Source organism: Trachinotus anak, unplaced genomic scaffold (genome assembly GCF_046630095.1).
Source record: "Trachinotus anak isolate AG129_WGS33_773 ecotype Australia unplaced genomic scaffold, CSIRO_AGI_Tana_v1 ptg000009l, whole genome shotgun sequence".
Taxonomy (NCBI): Eukaryota; Metazoa; Chordata; class Actinopteri; order Carangiformes; family Carangidae; genus Trachinotus; species Trachinotus anak.
In genome coordinates, this window is record NW_027273860.1 from 13,759,015 (window position 1) to 13,776,276 (window position 17,262).

At 41.9% G+C, this 17,262-nt stretch overlaps 2 protein-coding genes across 3 annotated transcripts; one reads left to right on the forward strand and one right to left on the reverse strand.

The window, feature by feature from the left end:
* The first annotated feature begins 5,306 nt into the window (after window positions 1–5,306).
* On the forward strand, window positions 5,307–8,636 carry LOC139625463 (beta-1,4-galactosyltransferase 1-like). 2 transcript variants are annotated; one of them, XM_071485465.1, is made up of 3 exons: window positions 5,307–5,418; window positions 5,497–6,602; window positions 7,202–8,636. In XM_071485465.1, exons 2-3 carry the CDS (start codon window positions 6,207–6,209, stop codon window positions 7,868–7,870), a joined length of 1,065 nt encoding a protein of 354 aa, XP_071341566.1. In that variant the 5' UTR covers window positions 5,307–5,418; window positions 5,497–6,206; the 3' UTR covers window positions 7,871–8,636. The 2 variants fall into 2 exon arrangements, with proteins under 2 accessions (XP_071341566.1, XP_071341565.1); XM_071485464.1 differs by having other exon boundaries at window positions 5,310–6,602.
* A 2,122-nt stretch (window positions 8,637–10,758) lies between these two features.
* amer2 (APC membrane recruitment protein 2) lies at window positions 10,759–15,659 on the reverse strand. The gene has a single exon (XM_071485466.1). The coding sequence runs from the start codon at window positions 15,467–15,469 to the stop codon at window positions 13,385–13,387; it is 2,085 nt and encodes a 694-aa protein (XP_071341567.1). The 5' UTR covers window positions 15,470–15,659; the 3' UTR covers window positions 10,759–13,384.
* Between the last annotated feature and the right edge of the window lie 1,603 nt (window positions 15,660–17,262).

The following is a 17,262-nucleotide window of genomic DNA, read 5'->3' on the forward strand; positions in this document are numbered from 1 at the left end:
AGGGCTGATGTTCATGTACAAATATTTCTTTGTTAGGTCTTTCACTGGTCAGAACACCACTGAAGATGAATACTGTCTTGGTGCCCAGTAGTACAGCATGACTCATTTACTCCACTAAAATAGACTCTATTTTGGTTTTTCCCACTTCCGTCCATGCAGCACTAACAATGCATGGTGGCATGTCTTCAAAAGAGTCCTCTCAGCTGATATAACTTGATGTTCATCTAACTCTTGGTTTATTTGTTCTTCAGACAGAACCTCCAGAACCTAAAGACCCAGGAGCTTACCCAGTACCAAGACGCTGTTTTGACCCACTGTTATTTTTTTCATATTACTGTTGGATCATTACATAGACTTAATATTATTATTTTTATTCAAAGTTTCACCCACTCACACAAAATGCTCAAGTTTTACCTTCAAACTGTGGCAAGTTCTACAAAACAATGAACATATGACTTTCTAAACTGCAAAGAATATACATGTTATTTAACAGTCAGTAACAAATATATGTTTAAAAAGAGTAAAGTAAATTGTAATAGTTCACAAATGTGTTTGCGCATGTAAATAACCAAATAGTCAAATAAAAACAACTTGTGTTTTGGGTGGTTTTCTACTAATGGGCACAGTTAACCTAGTATTGCATTGGTCTGATATGAACCAGAATTGAATGATATTTAGTGCATGATGTACATATAATTTTATTGTTAGGTTTTGACCAAAGGAGTGTGACACAAAGGGAGGGAAAGAAAAGGCTAAATGGAAGATTAAAAAAGGGTGTCATTATTTTCAATTTGTTAAATGTTAGCTTGCACGTGGCTGGGAGTCAGGGTTGATTTAAACAGCATTAAAATCAGTTGATCACTATCAATATAACTTAAACCGATAGCTGTGAACTATGCTATGTGTTGTAAACGTGAGAAAGAGAATTAATAAGCGTTCAGTCCTCTCAAAATTAGACATAGAGAACTTTTTAATTCATTTATTGGATCATTTTCTACTGAAACTAAAATAACTTTATTTCTGTCATTTTGTACCTACGAAATAAAAGCTGTGGAATACAAATGCTGAATATATCAAAAAGCTGATTTTGTCAGACCATTTGGGCAATGAGAAGCAGGTGGAGTGCAGAGTAAGGTTGAGAGGTGTGCACACATACACACTCACATACACCCACATACATACACGTGCACAAACTGCTTTGTTCCCCTGGATAGACCATGGAGCCATCAAAACCACTCTGATTCTGAATTAGCTCTGATTGGCTGTCATTGCAATGTGTCCCACACAGCTGAGACCACTCAAAACCAAGCATGCACACGCACACACAAACACACACACACAAACACACACACACACACACACACACACACACACATATACACACACATACATACTCACTTTTATGGTCTGGGCATCATGTTTCACTAAACTGCTGAGCTCTCTAGGCTGTAACTAGGGCTGTTTTAAGAGCTGTGGTTGAGTATAAATGTGCATGTTGGTGCGTCTCCGTGTGTGTGTGTCCACATCTGTTCATATGACTGTAGAGAATGCACTGTATGTACGCAATGTATTCACATTTTCAACAGTGGGAGAATACATGTGTTGTTCTGCCTACATGTGTTGTTCTCTGAGTGTCTACACTAGGGCACAAATGTTACAAAAATCTACAAAGATATGCCACATGTATGTATATATACAATTGTTTTAGTGTCCTGGTATTTTCAGAAATGAACAGTATCTGCATGTATGTGGTGCACATTATCCTGTACGGATTCATTAAATCTCTCTCTTAAACTACTGTTAATGACTCTTTATGACCACCACAGAATTCAACTCTTAGATCAGTTGTTTAAACTTTCAGAAAAGAGCAAGGGGATATGCTTGTTTTCAAAATTATATTCATCTACTTAATTAAGAAATTATACAGGCATAAATGTCGCTCTGACACCACAAGCATTCATACCAAGTAGCTAAGATGTGTGTCCAAAAAAAGCAGACCCGCCAACCTCCAAAGGGATGCCACAGTTCCAGAAAAGTCTTGTGTGGCCAGATCAGCAGGGGTATACCGGTCCTCTTTCTTGCTCAGTTTGTGTTGGATGTCCATCCAACAAGCCTCCATCTCTGGATACAAATGTGTCTCGCTAGGCATTGCTCTTGTTTTCAAACTCAAGTCAGTTGAAGCAACAAAAATAAGCAGAAGAGAAACTGGGAAGAGGTGTAAAAAAAAAAAAAAAAAAGAAATAAAAAAAAAAAAGAAATTCTATGAAAAGGTTCAAACCAAAGCTGGATTCCATCTATAGAGGCCTTGGGATCAGGTTTCTCTGCAAACGGCAGCCCATTTATCCCAAAGTGTGTGGTTAAAAACAGAAAGCAAAATTCTCTTAAAAAAGAGACACAGACAGTAACATGCAAAAAAACTCACATGAATGCATATGAGTGTGCGTGTAATATGTGTGTGTGTGTGTGTGTGTGTGTGTGTGTGCGCGCGCACGTTGGGTGTTGTTCAGGAACCTACACATAGGCATGTCAAGTCTCAGTAATATCAAAGAGACTTCCCTTTCAGTGTAGTGTGGCTCATATTATACCCATTGTATATTGGTGATACATGAGTACCCTCTAGTGGTAATATATGAGACTGCTCTTATCATATCTATAAGACTGCACTTTGGAGTAGGTGCACACGCTGTCCATTGAAAGTCTGGCAGCAGTTTCACTTGGGCCTGCTGTGTTAGGGGTCCTCCCAAGTAATGACCCGAGGTGTGGCCCTGGTGTGTAGTGGTTTGGTCATTCTGATTCTAAATACATCTCTGCTTGCACCAAAGTTTTCACAGAACTGAAACAGATGAAGTAATTAACTGTTTTTACACTTCATGTCTACAACTGATGAATAATGATTAAATACTTTCTCTGAACTAGCATGTCTCTCAAACATCTACCACAAGTGGCAAATACAATTCCTGAGGCTGGAAAATACCCATTTATCATTCTAGTTTTATTCTTGTTATTGAAGGGTTAGAAAGGTCAGCTTTTATGGTTGCTATAAGAGCATTTTAAGACAGAATTTTGATTGAAGCAAACATGTAACATTTTGGTTGGCACTTTAGACTATTTCATCCCTCAGAACACAAGTTCAGTTGAGTGCTAATGTTAACATAGCAACCATGTATATCACATAACTGTAGCAGTAGTGAACAAAACAATCCCCCTGGTGAACATTAAACAAGCAAGTAGGGGACTAATGCCCTAATGATCTTCATCAAAGTCCAGGGAAAATGTGGGAACATTTTCTTAGTTTTTAAACCTGTCTCCCACAACAGTGTCAGTAACACTATACTTAATGCTATTCCTGTGTAAATACAGATTCCATATATAGCATCAGAACACACTGTAGGCCTCAGCGAACCCTCATTTGGAGAGGACGCAGTGAAAACTAATAAGACCAGTAAGGAATAATGCATGAGGGTGAACTAGTTTACTCTATGTATTATAGGTGGTGGTGTACAGTCTCAATGAATGGCACACAAGCTGTAATTGTTTTTAATTTCATTGTAGTTACTAAAACAGACAGATATACAGTCTCAAAAAGTCCATAGGTACAGTGGAAGTAAGTTTGAATTGATGACCCCAGACTGCCATACTTTGAGCTGTCGCTCCAACACACAAGCAACCTTCAATGAATTGAATGTAGAACTCTTTTTTACTCTTTTTAACTTCTTTGAGCAAATCTCAACCAAGTCCGCAATTTCAGTTTAAACACCAGTATTTTTCATGTCATCTGGGACAACACTTGCATTGAATGAGAAGATGATGAAAAATCCCATCCGCACCCCAAACCACCTCGGTTTCTTGGAATCCATGAGGCAGCATGGCCCTCCATGGGTCACTAGATTTCCAACACTTAAAGGCCTTTGCTCTGTTATGTTACTAGAAGTGATGTGGTTTATTGTTTAAGGCACACTGTGTGTTTAAATTTGATGTCCTCATAAACCTGATTACACTGTTCTCAGAGGACGTGACTTAGACTGTGAACGTAAACCCAGTTGGCACGTCTTGTACCACCAGAGGTCACTGTTTGTGAGGTGTAATGACAACCTGCTGCACATTTGTTTTGAAATGAGGCCAAGAGTATGGTGTTGTGTGGGTGTAGCAGTATGATCCTTGTGGCCTCAAGTGCTCCTGGGTGGGTCTTCAGGTAGCAGGTTGTATCCAGATTAGCAGTGCTTGTTATGACAATAAAATGCACTTCGAAAACAGCTTTGTAAAGTAAACAGTTTAAAGCTCCTTTCTTCTGTCCTGACTAAAAATGTCAACTAAGCACACTCTGAACTGTCTGCTGGCTCTCACTGTGGTGAAATGCAGCACAGAGTGAAAAGTTACAGATTTCTAGATTACTATTAATTTTGACTTATTTAGTTATTACAGTAGTTACTGGTTGGTAGTCACAATAGTGAGAAACCGAGTTAGCACTGTGTAAAACATCTTTCATCACTTGAAATTGTACTTAATCTTAACTTCAGCAATCAGGATTGAGATAAAATTAGCAAAATGACACTGTAATGAATTACCTTTTTAAAACTGAATTTACATGATCCAAAATGACACCATTTGATTTTAAAACAAAGCATAATTGTTGCTTATTTTTCTCTATTTTTTCTCAGCAAATCAAAATCCATGAGGGGTCCAAATGTACCCCAGTGTAAAAGGAACCAACCAAAGAATGAGAGAATGTAATGGGGATTATTGTGATACAATAACTAAACATCATACTTTTCAGTTCATACTGTGAGCAAAAGCAAGCTCATCTGTCCCAGTTGTCTGCAGGGAAGGTGGTCCTTTTATTCATGCTGAAATACTCTCTACATGTCACACCACAACCTCCCCTGGTGCAGGAATGTGTGAAACCAAATCTGCATGTGAAGACAGATGATATCACACTTATCTGTATAAAGGTTACATCATGTCAGCTTAAAACATGTATACTGCACAGGCAAATGCGTGTAGCTTTGTTTAGTCTGATCAACACTTCACACAAACTTTTGTATGTCTGTTTTTTTTTGTTTTTTTTTTCTCCTCAACATAAGTTTGTAATATTCTGATGAACTAGACAATCACAATACTGGACACTGCTAAATTATAGGCCAACGGTTATATGATACACTGTTAAATTGGAACAGCTGGTCAAGCTGGTTAAACAACATAAACTCGGGCGCGATCTGTGTAACTGAAAGCCCCTTCATACATCCGCACTCTATTTCCTCATTTTTGAAGGCACTCCCCTTACTGACCCTGTGTAAATAGGAAGTCAACAGCAGTGCAGGATACTTATCAGTAACATTCCAGAGGAGAAAATTTACTGGCGGCAGAAATATCCTCAAATTCGTTCCACTTAACAAGGGACAACCCTGCAGCATTTTAAAGGTTAGTCCTCCTAGAACAGACTGTTTCTATGAGAACAGTGGCAACAACTGCAATCAAAGGAATGTCTCCACCTTTCAGGAGCCGTGTATGGACACGTTTCATTACCTGGGATATATCTAGGATTTGCTCTTAAGGATGTGGCTGTGAACGGCTTCCTGAGTTGACAGCTTCTGCTCATCTTTGAGGACTTTTTTTTTTTATGTGGTTGTGAATAACCTGCTGGTCTACCAAGTTTGACAGGACTCTTCTGGAAAATCAGCACCGTCATTCACACGCCAGCAGAGGGCACAGTTCGACAACATATATAACAACGTAAAAAAACGGGGAGTACTGTTGCTTTACTATTCATAGCTGTCATATGGTTTTTTCCAGAGACCATTTAGCCGATAATTAAGTAATTTTCCTCTTAATACAGGATTTTAGTATTTTGTTTTTGTTTTACACAAATTAACAGCCTCAAAGTACTTGGAGATAATGTACAAATTAAAGTAACTACTATAATAGTATTGTAGACAAACTCAGACATACAACAGTATACTTTTAATGATGTCAGTTATTTTATATTGGATAATTTAAGAGTGCAGATCGGCATAAATGTGTAATTAATCATTAACAACAGGTATGAGGCCCAATCTGGCCAACTGAGTGGAACAAGGAAGCTGCTCAAAAAAACTTGTCTGGTTGCTCTTGCGTTTGAAATACGTTTGACTTGCAAAGACAAATGTAGGCAGCAGAGCCACACCAGAGCTGTTTAGTCTACAGGACACTCATCTTCAGCTGCAGCAAAGATGCTGAAAAACCTCTTTAAGATTGTAGCACTTTTTGCTCTCCTCAGTCTAGTATGTTTAGCTGTGCTTTTGCTGTACAGGGAAGATATTTCTTTTCGTTATGTTAACAACAAAGGGGAAAATACAAATGAGATACTTTCCCAGTTGGTAAAAGAACGTGTTCAGGAGTTGTGGGAAATGAAGAATGAAACCGCTGAAGCCAGCGAAGAGAAGCCACAGCTGCCAGCTCCTACAAACAAAAATTTAGACCCGTGCCCTAAAAACCCTCCAAAACTTGTTGGTCCTCTCCTGGTGGAGTTTAATCACAAACGGACTTTGGATAAGGTGAGACAGGAATTCACTTTTCTTCGGATGGGAGGACGATTCAAGCCACCAGAGTGTATCTCCCAACATAAGGTAAGTGAATGAATGTAGAGGCAAATGAAATGAATAAGAATGAAAGAATTTACTATGATTTTTTTAAATACTTGGAATCCATTTTAGAAAGAGGTGTCAAAACTCAGGTGAACATATTTCACATTTTAGTATATGTGCTATTTGTTTAATGTCCAAAAACTATGATAACTAAATCAACAAAAACTTACATTTAAGCCTTTAATATAACACAAACACAGCATATTGGTTATCATGATTGGACAGTCCCAGTGTTGAAATAAGTTATGTTAATTTGAGTGGGTGTTTTTAGTGTATTTGAAACTCTGAACTCACTCTGAAAAAGTTTTACATTTTGGACTTGATATCTTGACCAATATAACCCCTGCCACATTCTACAAATCACTGCTAACATAATTAGTTATAACAGATATCACAAGCATTTTTTCTATTTTACACAAGTTTCTTAAAAAAGCAGCAAAGCCAGGGTGTCTCTACATTTATGTTATGAGCAATTGTGACCTAGACACAAACTGAGAGGGGTTGAGAGAGAGTTGAAAAATACTTTATGGATAATGAAATGCGTTTTCCCAAATGCTTACATGAAATTTTCATCTGTTCAGGTGGCGGTCATCATCCCGTTCCGAAATCGGCATGAGCACCTGACCCACTGGCTGTATTACCTCCATCCTATACTGAGGCGTCAACAGTTGGACTATGGAGTATATGTTATCAACCAGTATGGAGAGGGAACATTCAACCGGGCTAAACTGATGAATGTAGGCTATGCTGAAGCACTGAAGGAATATGATTATGAGTGCTTTGTCTTCTCTGATGTAGACTTGATTCCCATGGATGACCGTAACATTTATAGGTGTTTTGACAAACCCCGACACCTGGCTGTGGCTATGGACAAATTTGGCTTCAAGTTACCCTATAACAACTTTTTTGGTGGGGTTGCCTCATTGTCCAAAGACAATTACTTAAAGATTAATGGCTTCCCAAACACATACTGGGGCTGGGGTGGGGAGGATGATGATATCTACAGGCGAATTATCCACCGTGGAATGTCCGTTTCTCGGCCCAACCTTGTGATGGGAAGGTACAGAATGATCAGACATGAAAGAGACATGCACAATGAGGTTAATCCAGCGAATCCTGACAAACTGCACCTTACCAAGCAAACGATGGATAGAGATGGCTTTAATTCCCTCAAATACACAGTCAAGGAAATTAGGAAGGATATACTGTATACTTTTATCACCGTGGATATTCAGGCTCCGCCAAGCTGAATGAGGATGGAGCCTGTAGATCTTGAACTGATGTTTACTACTGATTCACCTGCATCTCATGGGATTCAAACAAAGAGTGGGTTGTACTCAGCTGCTGATATTGAGTTCATGATGATAATGGATTTTTACCTGGCAATTAGATTAAAATGTTCAACGGGGTAATTCATTTTGAAAATCAAGACCAGTTGTGTATCCCACAAATGTTTGAGCACAAAATCAGTTCAGTTAAAATGTTAATTCACTATTGAGTACAAATACATCAAATAACATCAAATAACCATTAACTTATTTGCTTCGCCCTCACATTGTAAAATTATTCATCATGTGATTCATAATTCAATTCATTTTCTATTTCGCTGCTCACGAGCTCCCATTCAGAACCTAATCGAATTTCATTAGAATTACATTTCATAATCTCAAAGTCAGGATACATCACACATGCTTGTCATATTTTGCAAAAAACCTGTTGCTTGAAAAATGTACCTGTATGACTGTGTACAGGATGAAACTGTGTGCAGGATTCAGCCCTCACCCACCACCGCACCACCACATGCTCTTGTCTTTACACTGTATACCCCGTCACAGAGTCAAAAGCTTGTCTGTTGATGAATTATTGACAAGAGGAAGGATTACACAACATAGCCAAGAGAGGAGCTGTAGCATCACATGAGGGAGAGTGAGAGAAGAGAGGGAGGGTAGAGGGCAATACAAAAACAGTAACGGAGAGAGGGGGACACACAGAGTGGAAAAACAGTGGTAGTGGTGCTGGTGGAACTTTATCTGAAATCTCAACTATGGTATGCCTTCTTTTCTAAATGATTCTGTTGATGCTTTATTAAGGTATGTTTACACTCTGGCCAGAGAGGTAAAGGGCAAAGCTTTGACTGTGTGTGTACAGTCATATTTTTCTGTAGTCACATGACACTTGCATGTGTGTATCAACATGTAGGTTAGTGTGTGTGTGTGTGTGTGTGTGTGTGTGTGTGTGCATGTTTATTTGTATAAATGTTTTACTGCACCAGTTCAGCTCCAGTCACGTCTCTGTCAGCATAGAGACCCAACACTCCCATCCTCCTTCCTGCCCAGCCCCCTTTTTTCATTGGTTGACCTAGTGGAGTTACTATGGGAACGACTGTAGAGAGGCTGCCATGCAGAATATGGGGTACAGCCAGTGAATGGTGCTTAAGGCTCCATCATACACACACATGCACATTTATCAAGGCAAGGAAACCCTACCTGCCGTTAAGATTATCATTTTTTTTTGAAATATGTGTATGATCTGTCTGTACACTTTTGTACGTGGGTTCTTCTATAGATGGTTTCTTTAACTGAGGTTTCTGAAAACATAAAATGTGTTCCTGTGGCTTATTTCTATATTATCTTCTATAAGATAATCTAATTGTACTTTAGACCTCATTTTATCATTTGAACCAAGAACAGAAAGAGGACAGTTTAGGTCATTGGAATGTCCAGGTTTCAAGGAGCTGTAGTTGAATAGAAACACATCTAGCTTTGTTAAAATAACAATATTTTCACTATTCACTATCACTAATAATAATAATGATGATAATAATACCACTCAGACACATGCTCCTACTCTGTTATATTAAAGAAAGGCTTTGTAACATTCAAAAGAAATGTCTGTGCTTTAGTTGGTCTGGTATGACCAGTATCTTATGGTGGTTAATGTCTAACTGAAGTTAGCAAGTCAATGTGCTGACTTAATGACTCTTCTCTTCTTGTGCTTCTGTCACTCTATGTTTAATTATACAATTTCCTCAATAATGCTGGTCATCAAAAGTTCCAGCTAAAAGCATCATTTAAGTCGTCACACCTGATTAAACCTGTTTGTTCACTTTTGTCTTTGCATTTCGCCCTCATTTTCTCCTTTTTTCTCCTCTCCAGTAGTTCAGTGGTTTCAGTAAACACTAAATGCTCCCCATCATGGACTTATACCAGTTTTATGCACCAAAAGAAACACATACACACACTCACACAGTGGCGAACATGGCTAACAGTGAGAATGAGTGTCCATATCCAGCATCGAAGCAGCAGCAGCAGATTAATGATGAGATCAGCACACACATGCGCACACCAGCATCACTAGCTTTCATCTGGTAGGCTGGCAAAAGTGAGTGTTAAGGTCTTACATAAGGCTTTTACACAGACCTCAGCTTGCAGAAACAGAGAGAGGGAGCTGAATAGAGAAGGGGGGGGGGGCTATAGCTGCACCATTACAAAGGGGATTCGCACTGCACCAAATCCTCCTCCCACTACACATGCATGCGCACCCACAACACAACAACATATGATCTTTTTCCAGCAACATGTGTCTTCCTCGAAACAATGAGACCCTCCCTTTGATCTATATTCTGAACACACACAAACACACACACACACACACACACACACACACACACACAAAGGTTCCATATTCACATGAATCAGCTGTACCTCAGCTGGCTCTCTTTGTTATCATGTTGGCTGTCTGTCCCCCTCTCTAAGCGTATTTTCCCACAAGAGACCAACACCAAACAATGACACATCCGTCTGGCTTTCATCTCAGCAATCAATAAAATGTATTGATAACCTATAACTCCCAAGCCAAGCAGACCTCTGTGCCAGTTTGACGCTAAAGCAAAAAAAAAAAAAAAGCCACACGCTGCACATCAACAAATAGCATCTCTGTTTCTCACCCTCTCTCCCATCCAACCTACCCCTTGGGGATTGAAGCCACCAGGACGTGGGGGAGTGAGATGGAGGAGGGGAACTATGGAGAGAAGAGCTCCACTTGTTTTTCTCATATTATACAAGGACATGAAGCCCCTGACATTAAAATGTATGTAATGGTGTGTAAATGTGGTTACAAAGAGTCAGGAGCTCATCTATCAGCGCAAACACAGTTTTATTCATTAAATATGAAAAGTGGAAAGATTTCACTCTGTGAACAGATGGTAACAAAAAGAAGAAAAGCATGATGTGCCTTTCAATGCAATGATCACATGAAGGTCCAGATTTATAACCAGAAAGAAAAGAAAGTATCAATCTGTAAAGAAAAATTAAATAAAAATACAAGGAGATGCACCAGATGGTAATATGCCAGCCTCAGTGGTTGATGTTATTACTCTATAGTACCAGTGCAACAGGCTAGGGTAATCATACTTTTATTTTCACAATGTCATGTTTGGAATAACTGGGGAAACAAGTTCTACTGGCACACTGTGGCATTGTTGGCCAAATGTTTTGGTTAGCAGTCCATGATCAACCATCATCATGAAGAAAACAAAACAAAAAAAAAAAAAATTGACTTCTCCTATACAAATCTCCTCCCCAACTCAGAGGAAGGGACAATGAAATGAATTGCATACTAAATCCAATGAAATAAAGCACAGTGTAGGCTAATAAAACATGAAGGACCTGGTCAGTTTCTGCTCTGCAAGTGACCTTTAGCCTGCCCTTTCAATGTGATGAGAAGTGTTCTTACTGCAGACCTGGGATCAGGTTACTCAATGGCTTGTTCTGTGCCACACCATCAGGAGGCTGAAAAGATATCTGAACCTGGAGCAGCATCGTGGATCAATCATCACATCCTAAATGAAATGGAAAGCTATCATGAACTAGAATGACCCTCAAATGTCATTGGTACCCTTGTGGTTAGGGTTAGAGAAAACTTGCATCATCTTGAATGTCTTTTCCTATGAAAACCCCTCTCTTTCACTAAAGGGTTGGGAACACTCTGCTCCCTGTAACTTGTCTCACTGAATCACAGACAAAGGCCTTTTAGGACTGCAATACACCCCACTCATTCTTAATACAAGTGGTGCTTTGCAAGGCTGTACACACTGGGCAGTAGTTTGTCTCCATTTTTCAGAGCATGGGGGACTTAGAAAACAGTACACTCCACCATTTGTCCTGCCCCTACAACAAAGGGACAAAGAAGGAAACAGACCAACGCAGGGAAATATATGCTGGACGACCTACAATGATGTCAAGCTACATTCAGATTCACACACAGCTATGGTGACTCCTAGAATGAAGTTGTACAAAAAGTACAACAGCCAGGAAAAGAAGGGTTGAGGACTGAACTGATTTAGCATTTATCCCCAAATTTTACCTTTTTAAAAACATTACTAACAGAAAGCAGAGTATTAAGAAGCTGGTGCAATCACAGTTTAAGATCCGTGCAATATGACTTAGGAAGAAGGAGCCTATAAAACAGTATGAAATCCAGTGAAGAAGAAAATACTAACTAGAAAAAATTGGTTGTTTGTCCTTAGCAAAGAAAGTCATCCAGTGTAGCTACAAAGACAGTGCCAAAGGTTGAACAGTGTGTGTATCTAAGATGCTTCAGTGTTAGATGATGTTCCTGACCTTTGTGCCCTGTATGTGTGGCACTGCATGCAGAGAGGAAGAGAAAATGTGTGCATGTACGATGTGTGTGCGTGTGAGTGTGTGTGTATATGTGTGCAGTTTGAAGCATCAGTGCAAGGGATCCCTCCAGATAGAGTATTGCGATAGTTTTTCAGGTTTCCATTGGTAATTCAATGGTTGTAAATCCCAGAGATTGACATATGGATGTACTTCCAGTGATGCGGTGGGGTATAGGCGAGATCCAAATGAAACAGGCTGAATCCAAACTTCCATGATAAAAAAAATTAACTAGTCGACAAAGTGGAGGTCTCCCCCACCAAAAAACAAAAGATGATGTGTGGCCTTCTGCAGGGAAGCTTTGCCACACTTGTAGCTGCGAAGTAGGTAAGTAATAAAACTAGTTCAGGTCTTACTATACAATTTCATGTTTAACTATCAGTGTGCGGTCAGAAGAAGACAATCTTCGAAATGCAAAATACACATACAATGGCAGAACAAAAATAGTGTGTTATCCCAGGCTGTGGATGTTGTTGAGTCTGTTCCAGAATATTAGAGGCTGTGAAATGACTGGTTTTTTTTTCAACTTTGGCTCTAAAATCAGAGGATTAGGAGGTAATTTGTTACAGATTAGACAAGATGAAAGAAAGAAAAACTTTGATTAGATTAGGTCCTTATGAGCAAATTGAATTATGCCATGTGGAATTCCATAAGAAAAATGTAAGATAAGAAGGTGCTCTGCTTTTCTTTTTATTCTCTTGCAGTGTGCAGTCATGAGCTACATCAAAGTGGCTGTCAAACTCTCAGCAGGTCAGGAGTTTTTCCAGGAACTTACTAGGCGAATGTGTCTGATGCGAGTCCATGGATTGTCAAGAGTCTCCAAAGTTCCTGTGAGGGCCATGAAGTGTTAACCCAGCTTTTTGGAGTCTCCTCGTGATTTTCTCAAGTGAACGAAACCACTTTTTCTATTCACTCTAAGCCCAAACACTTAAGGAATGAGTGCTTTTAACATCCGAGAGGAATTTATAGGCTGTTAACTCCACAGCTCAACATATTTCTCAGTCTGGGAAAACTTTTGGCTCTGCATAAACAGCACTGTAAAGAAGTCCATACATTAGTGGGAGAGAACCACCGGTTTGACAGAAACTACTTCTTGTGGGCAGTTCCTCTGTTGCCAGCTTTGTTTCCAGAACGACGGACGGGCACCTTGGATACAGGGATTCTGGTGCGAACTGGGGGAGGTGCTTGGGTCTTTGGTGGAGGGGATTCAGCCTCTAGGACAGATGACAAGGCTGACTGGCTTACAGAGTGAGAAGGTGGGGTTTGTCTGGAGCTCACTGGGATCTTGGAATCCCGAGGAAGGCTGGTGCTGCCTTTCATTAATGGGAAGGAGGAAGAGGAGGAGGAAGAAGGAGGAGTTGTTTGGGATGTAGGGCTCAGTTTGTATTCAGTAGATGGAGAGGGGGTACTGTTAAGATCTTCATCTCCTTCCTGCTCCTCATCATCTCCTTCCTCTTCAGGGTCGTTGTATAGGTCATACAGGTGGTCTCCAGAGCAGCTGTCGCGTGATAGAGCCATCCTCTGGTTACGCTGCAGCCCACTCTCATCAGGTGTCGCTGTGGGCGTTGCTGAGGGTGTGTCCCAGTAGCCCTCATCACTGAGTGGCTCTTTTTCACCAGGTGATGTCGGATGACGGCCATGTGTGTGAGGGAGAGGGGGTTTAGCTGCACGATTTCCTGCTCCACCTACTACCGGAATCTTACTGAGCCCCAGTGCCTTCACCTGGGGTATCTTTCGGTCCGAACTCCTGGGGGCTAAGGGGATGTGGCTGCTGGAAGGGTTGGTGCGGGGGGGATAAGTGGAAGTGGGGATGGTTGAGGGAGGTTGGTGTGATCGGGGCAAAGCAGGAGAGTTGTCCCCTGTGGAGGGCAGCATGTGCCAGAGCCCTTGCATGTCTGCATCGTCCACTCCTTCTGGACTCGCCATTTCTTCCCCACCTCCCATGTAAGCTACCACACCACTACCAGCTGGGTGCTGCTGTGGTGGAGGCGGTGCCCGAGCCCGGGCTGGGAGGGAGGCAGGCACTGAGCTTGAGGAAACAGAGAACATGGGCTGGGTCAGCTGGGAAGGTAGAGGGGATTTGGATGGGGATCCGTGAGATGTGGCACTGGTGATACCAACAGCTCTCCCAACAGTTGCTCCCACACTCCCCCCTCCTCCCCCACTGCTGCTGCTGCTGGTGCCACTGCCCCCATTACCCGCTGGCCCCTCATCATCTGCATCAGCAATAATGTCGCCACAGCCTGTGAGTGAATCAAAGCTCTTGAGGGATGTGACGTCAGTGAAGAGGAGGGAGCAGAGTCTGTCCACTGAGGGTTCTGAGGGTGGGTCACCTGTGCTGCAACGATCCAAAGGGGGTGTAGCAAGCGAGGGGGTGAGGCTGGAAATGGAGGCTTTGGCTTTTTGGATGAGTGGGCGCAGTGGCGAGTCAGTGGGTGTGTATGGAAAGGGGGAGTCTGGCTCAACAGATGGCCCTGGCATGACAACACAATGAGGGGGTGTCATGGTAACACTAGTAATGGGAGTCTCTGTTGCTTGGAGGTTTGGTTCTGCTTCTGCATCCCCACAATCCTCTTGGTGATGATGCGGAGGTGGTTCAAGGGTGAGAGTAATATCCTTTACCTTTTCAGAGTCAGCACTGTCCCCATCCTTCTCCTTGTTACCCTCCACCTCTAGCCCATCTCCCTCATTTGTTTTTTCCTTACGTCTCCATCGCATGCTGCTAAAAAATCCCTTTAGGCCCCTCCCTCTTCTGACAAGCCCTGACCCCCCATTTTCACTCGACCTGAAACTCCCACGTCGGAGTAGAGAGAAGAAACTCAGCGATTTGCTGAGAGACCTCACCGGCCCAGCCTCCAGACTTGCAAGCCCCTCCCCTCTCTGTCCATCAGTGTCGTTGTTAGAGCTTGTTAGTCCATCGTGCGTTTTGCTCCTAATGAGCTCCACTGATGCTGTTGAGCCATTTCCATTCAAAGAATTCCCATTGTCAGAATTTCCGTTGTTCCCGCTGTTCGTGGCCCCTTTGTTTCTGAAGGAGAAGAAGCTGGCCATTCCAGAGCCAGTGCGTCGCTTTCCAAAGAGTTTGAAGGCAGCTTTGTTGATCTTCCCTGTGGGCTGGGGGTCACACTGAGGTGCCACAGGAGGCTCCACACACTCCGACTGCACCTCCATTATCTAGCACTCTATCACTCCCACTCTATCGCCTCCCTCGAGCTCTCTCACTGCCTTGCTGTCCTCTCTCTCTCTCTCTCTCCCTCTCTGTGGCCACACATACACTCACCCTCTCTCTCCAGCCTGCTGTCTGGTGCTCTTTCACTCCCACTCTGACTTGCTCTAACGGATGCCTGCTGGTTTTCTCTCTCTGCCTCCCTCCCTCTTTCTCTCTCTCTCTCTCTCCCTCTTGCTCTCTCTTACACTCACAGGCACAGACACACATGCTGGGTGCTGCTCCTCACTGTATCCATGGCAACTGGGTGGGCTAAGCAGCTTTCGTCAATGTTGGCAGGACGCCAGTGTCTTTCCCCCGCTCCCTCCCCCATCCTCCTCCTCCTCCTCTCTTCATCCACCTTCCCTGTCACCAATGCACTGTTTGTACATTTCTTTTAATTGTTCATCAGTTTACAAGCCCACAAGTCATTGCTCCCATCTCTGTATGTGTGTCTATGCATGTTTGTACTATACATGCCTCGGTGTGTTTGGTTAATAAGTAGAGATACACACCCAGTGATGCATTATGACGGATTAAACATGAGTTCCATATGTTTATGCAAGCTTTCTCAGTGGGTCAAGAGACAGGGTGGAATGGCTAATTATAAAGCCTGCTCACACATTTGTTTGGATTTGATGTTGTTTATACATGTGGAACAGGGGTCATGAAGGTGGGAAAAATCTAACAACTGAAAGCAGACTACTTAATAGCGTCTTACAAATGTGAATATTTTTTTCTGGATTTGTGGATACAGTATCACCCCAAGGGGTAAGTCACATTACAAATGTATCAGTATTATTTCACCTAGCCCTCTGTGTGTGGGTGAGAGAGAGAGAGAGAGAGAGAGAGAGAGAGGAAAAGCTCAAAGTAAACACACATAAGTGTGTCTGAAGCCTGAATTGGAGAACTCAAATACAAGACTTGCTGATCAACAGTATGAGACGGCTTAAGCCGGGATATGGATTTAGAAAAAAAATATTTCAGTGCTGTTGCACAGAGACACGCAGACACACACATGTGCAGCTCAGACATGTCTCCAGCACAGTTTGGGCCAGACATATAGGCCATATGGCCTCAAGCCCTCTTCCATATGGACACAGGGCCAGGTGTCTGAGAGCTATGACAACACATCTAACTGTCATCCTATCATCCTAAGTGTGTACATGTGCCTGTGTGTTTGTAACCACTCATGCAGAGTACAATCTTTTTTTTTTTTTTTTTACACTGTCAGCTCCTATTTTGGCAACAGTTAACTGTCCACTAACTGCAGTGTTTCTCATTGTCATTTCTCATCCCTAAACATAATGTATACATAAAATGGTTCAAGTCTTACAGCATGTTGATGAAACAAATGACTCTGAACCTGTGAATTGTATCATAGAGATCAGTGTATTTAAAGTGGGTGCCCCCCATCTTTCCCATGTGTTTTTGAAGGTGTGCCTCTCAAAATATATGTTATCTTCACCTGCAGTCGATTCACCCAGAGTTCTCCTGTTTTCCATGCTGAATGTGATCCACTGTGGGTGCTCATTTTACTGCCTATTCTATCCACCCAACCCCCCATGAATCTCCCTGATACCCCGACCCACTTACAAACCTCCTCTCCCCTCCTTCCTTTTCTCTCGCCTCCTCCTCCTCAGTCGCTGTGGGCACAGGCTCTCCTCTTCCAGCCCACTGCTATCAAACAATGTCTGCATTCATCCGCCCAAGGCAACACACACATACACCCACAGATCCGCAGACATGCTCACACCCA

Excerpts from the sequence above, each read along its gene's own strand:
- LOC139625463 (XM_071485465.1), top strand. The coding sequence starts at position 6,207 with ATGCTGAAAAACCTCTTTAAGATTGTAGCACTTTTTGCTCTCCTCAGT. Across the intron at positions 6,603-7,201 it reads AGTGTATCTCCCAACATAAG|GTGGCGGTCATCATCCCGTT; the intron begins GTAAGTGAATGA and ends TCATCTGTTCAG.
- amer2 (XM_071485466.1), bottom strand. The coding sequence starts at position 15,469 with ATGGAGGTGCAGTCGGAGTGTGTGGAGCCTCCTGTGGCACCTCAGTGT.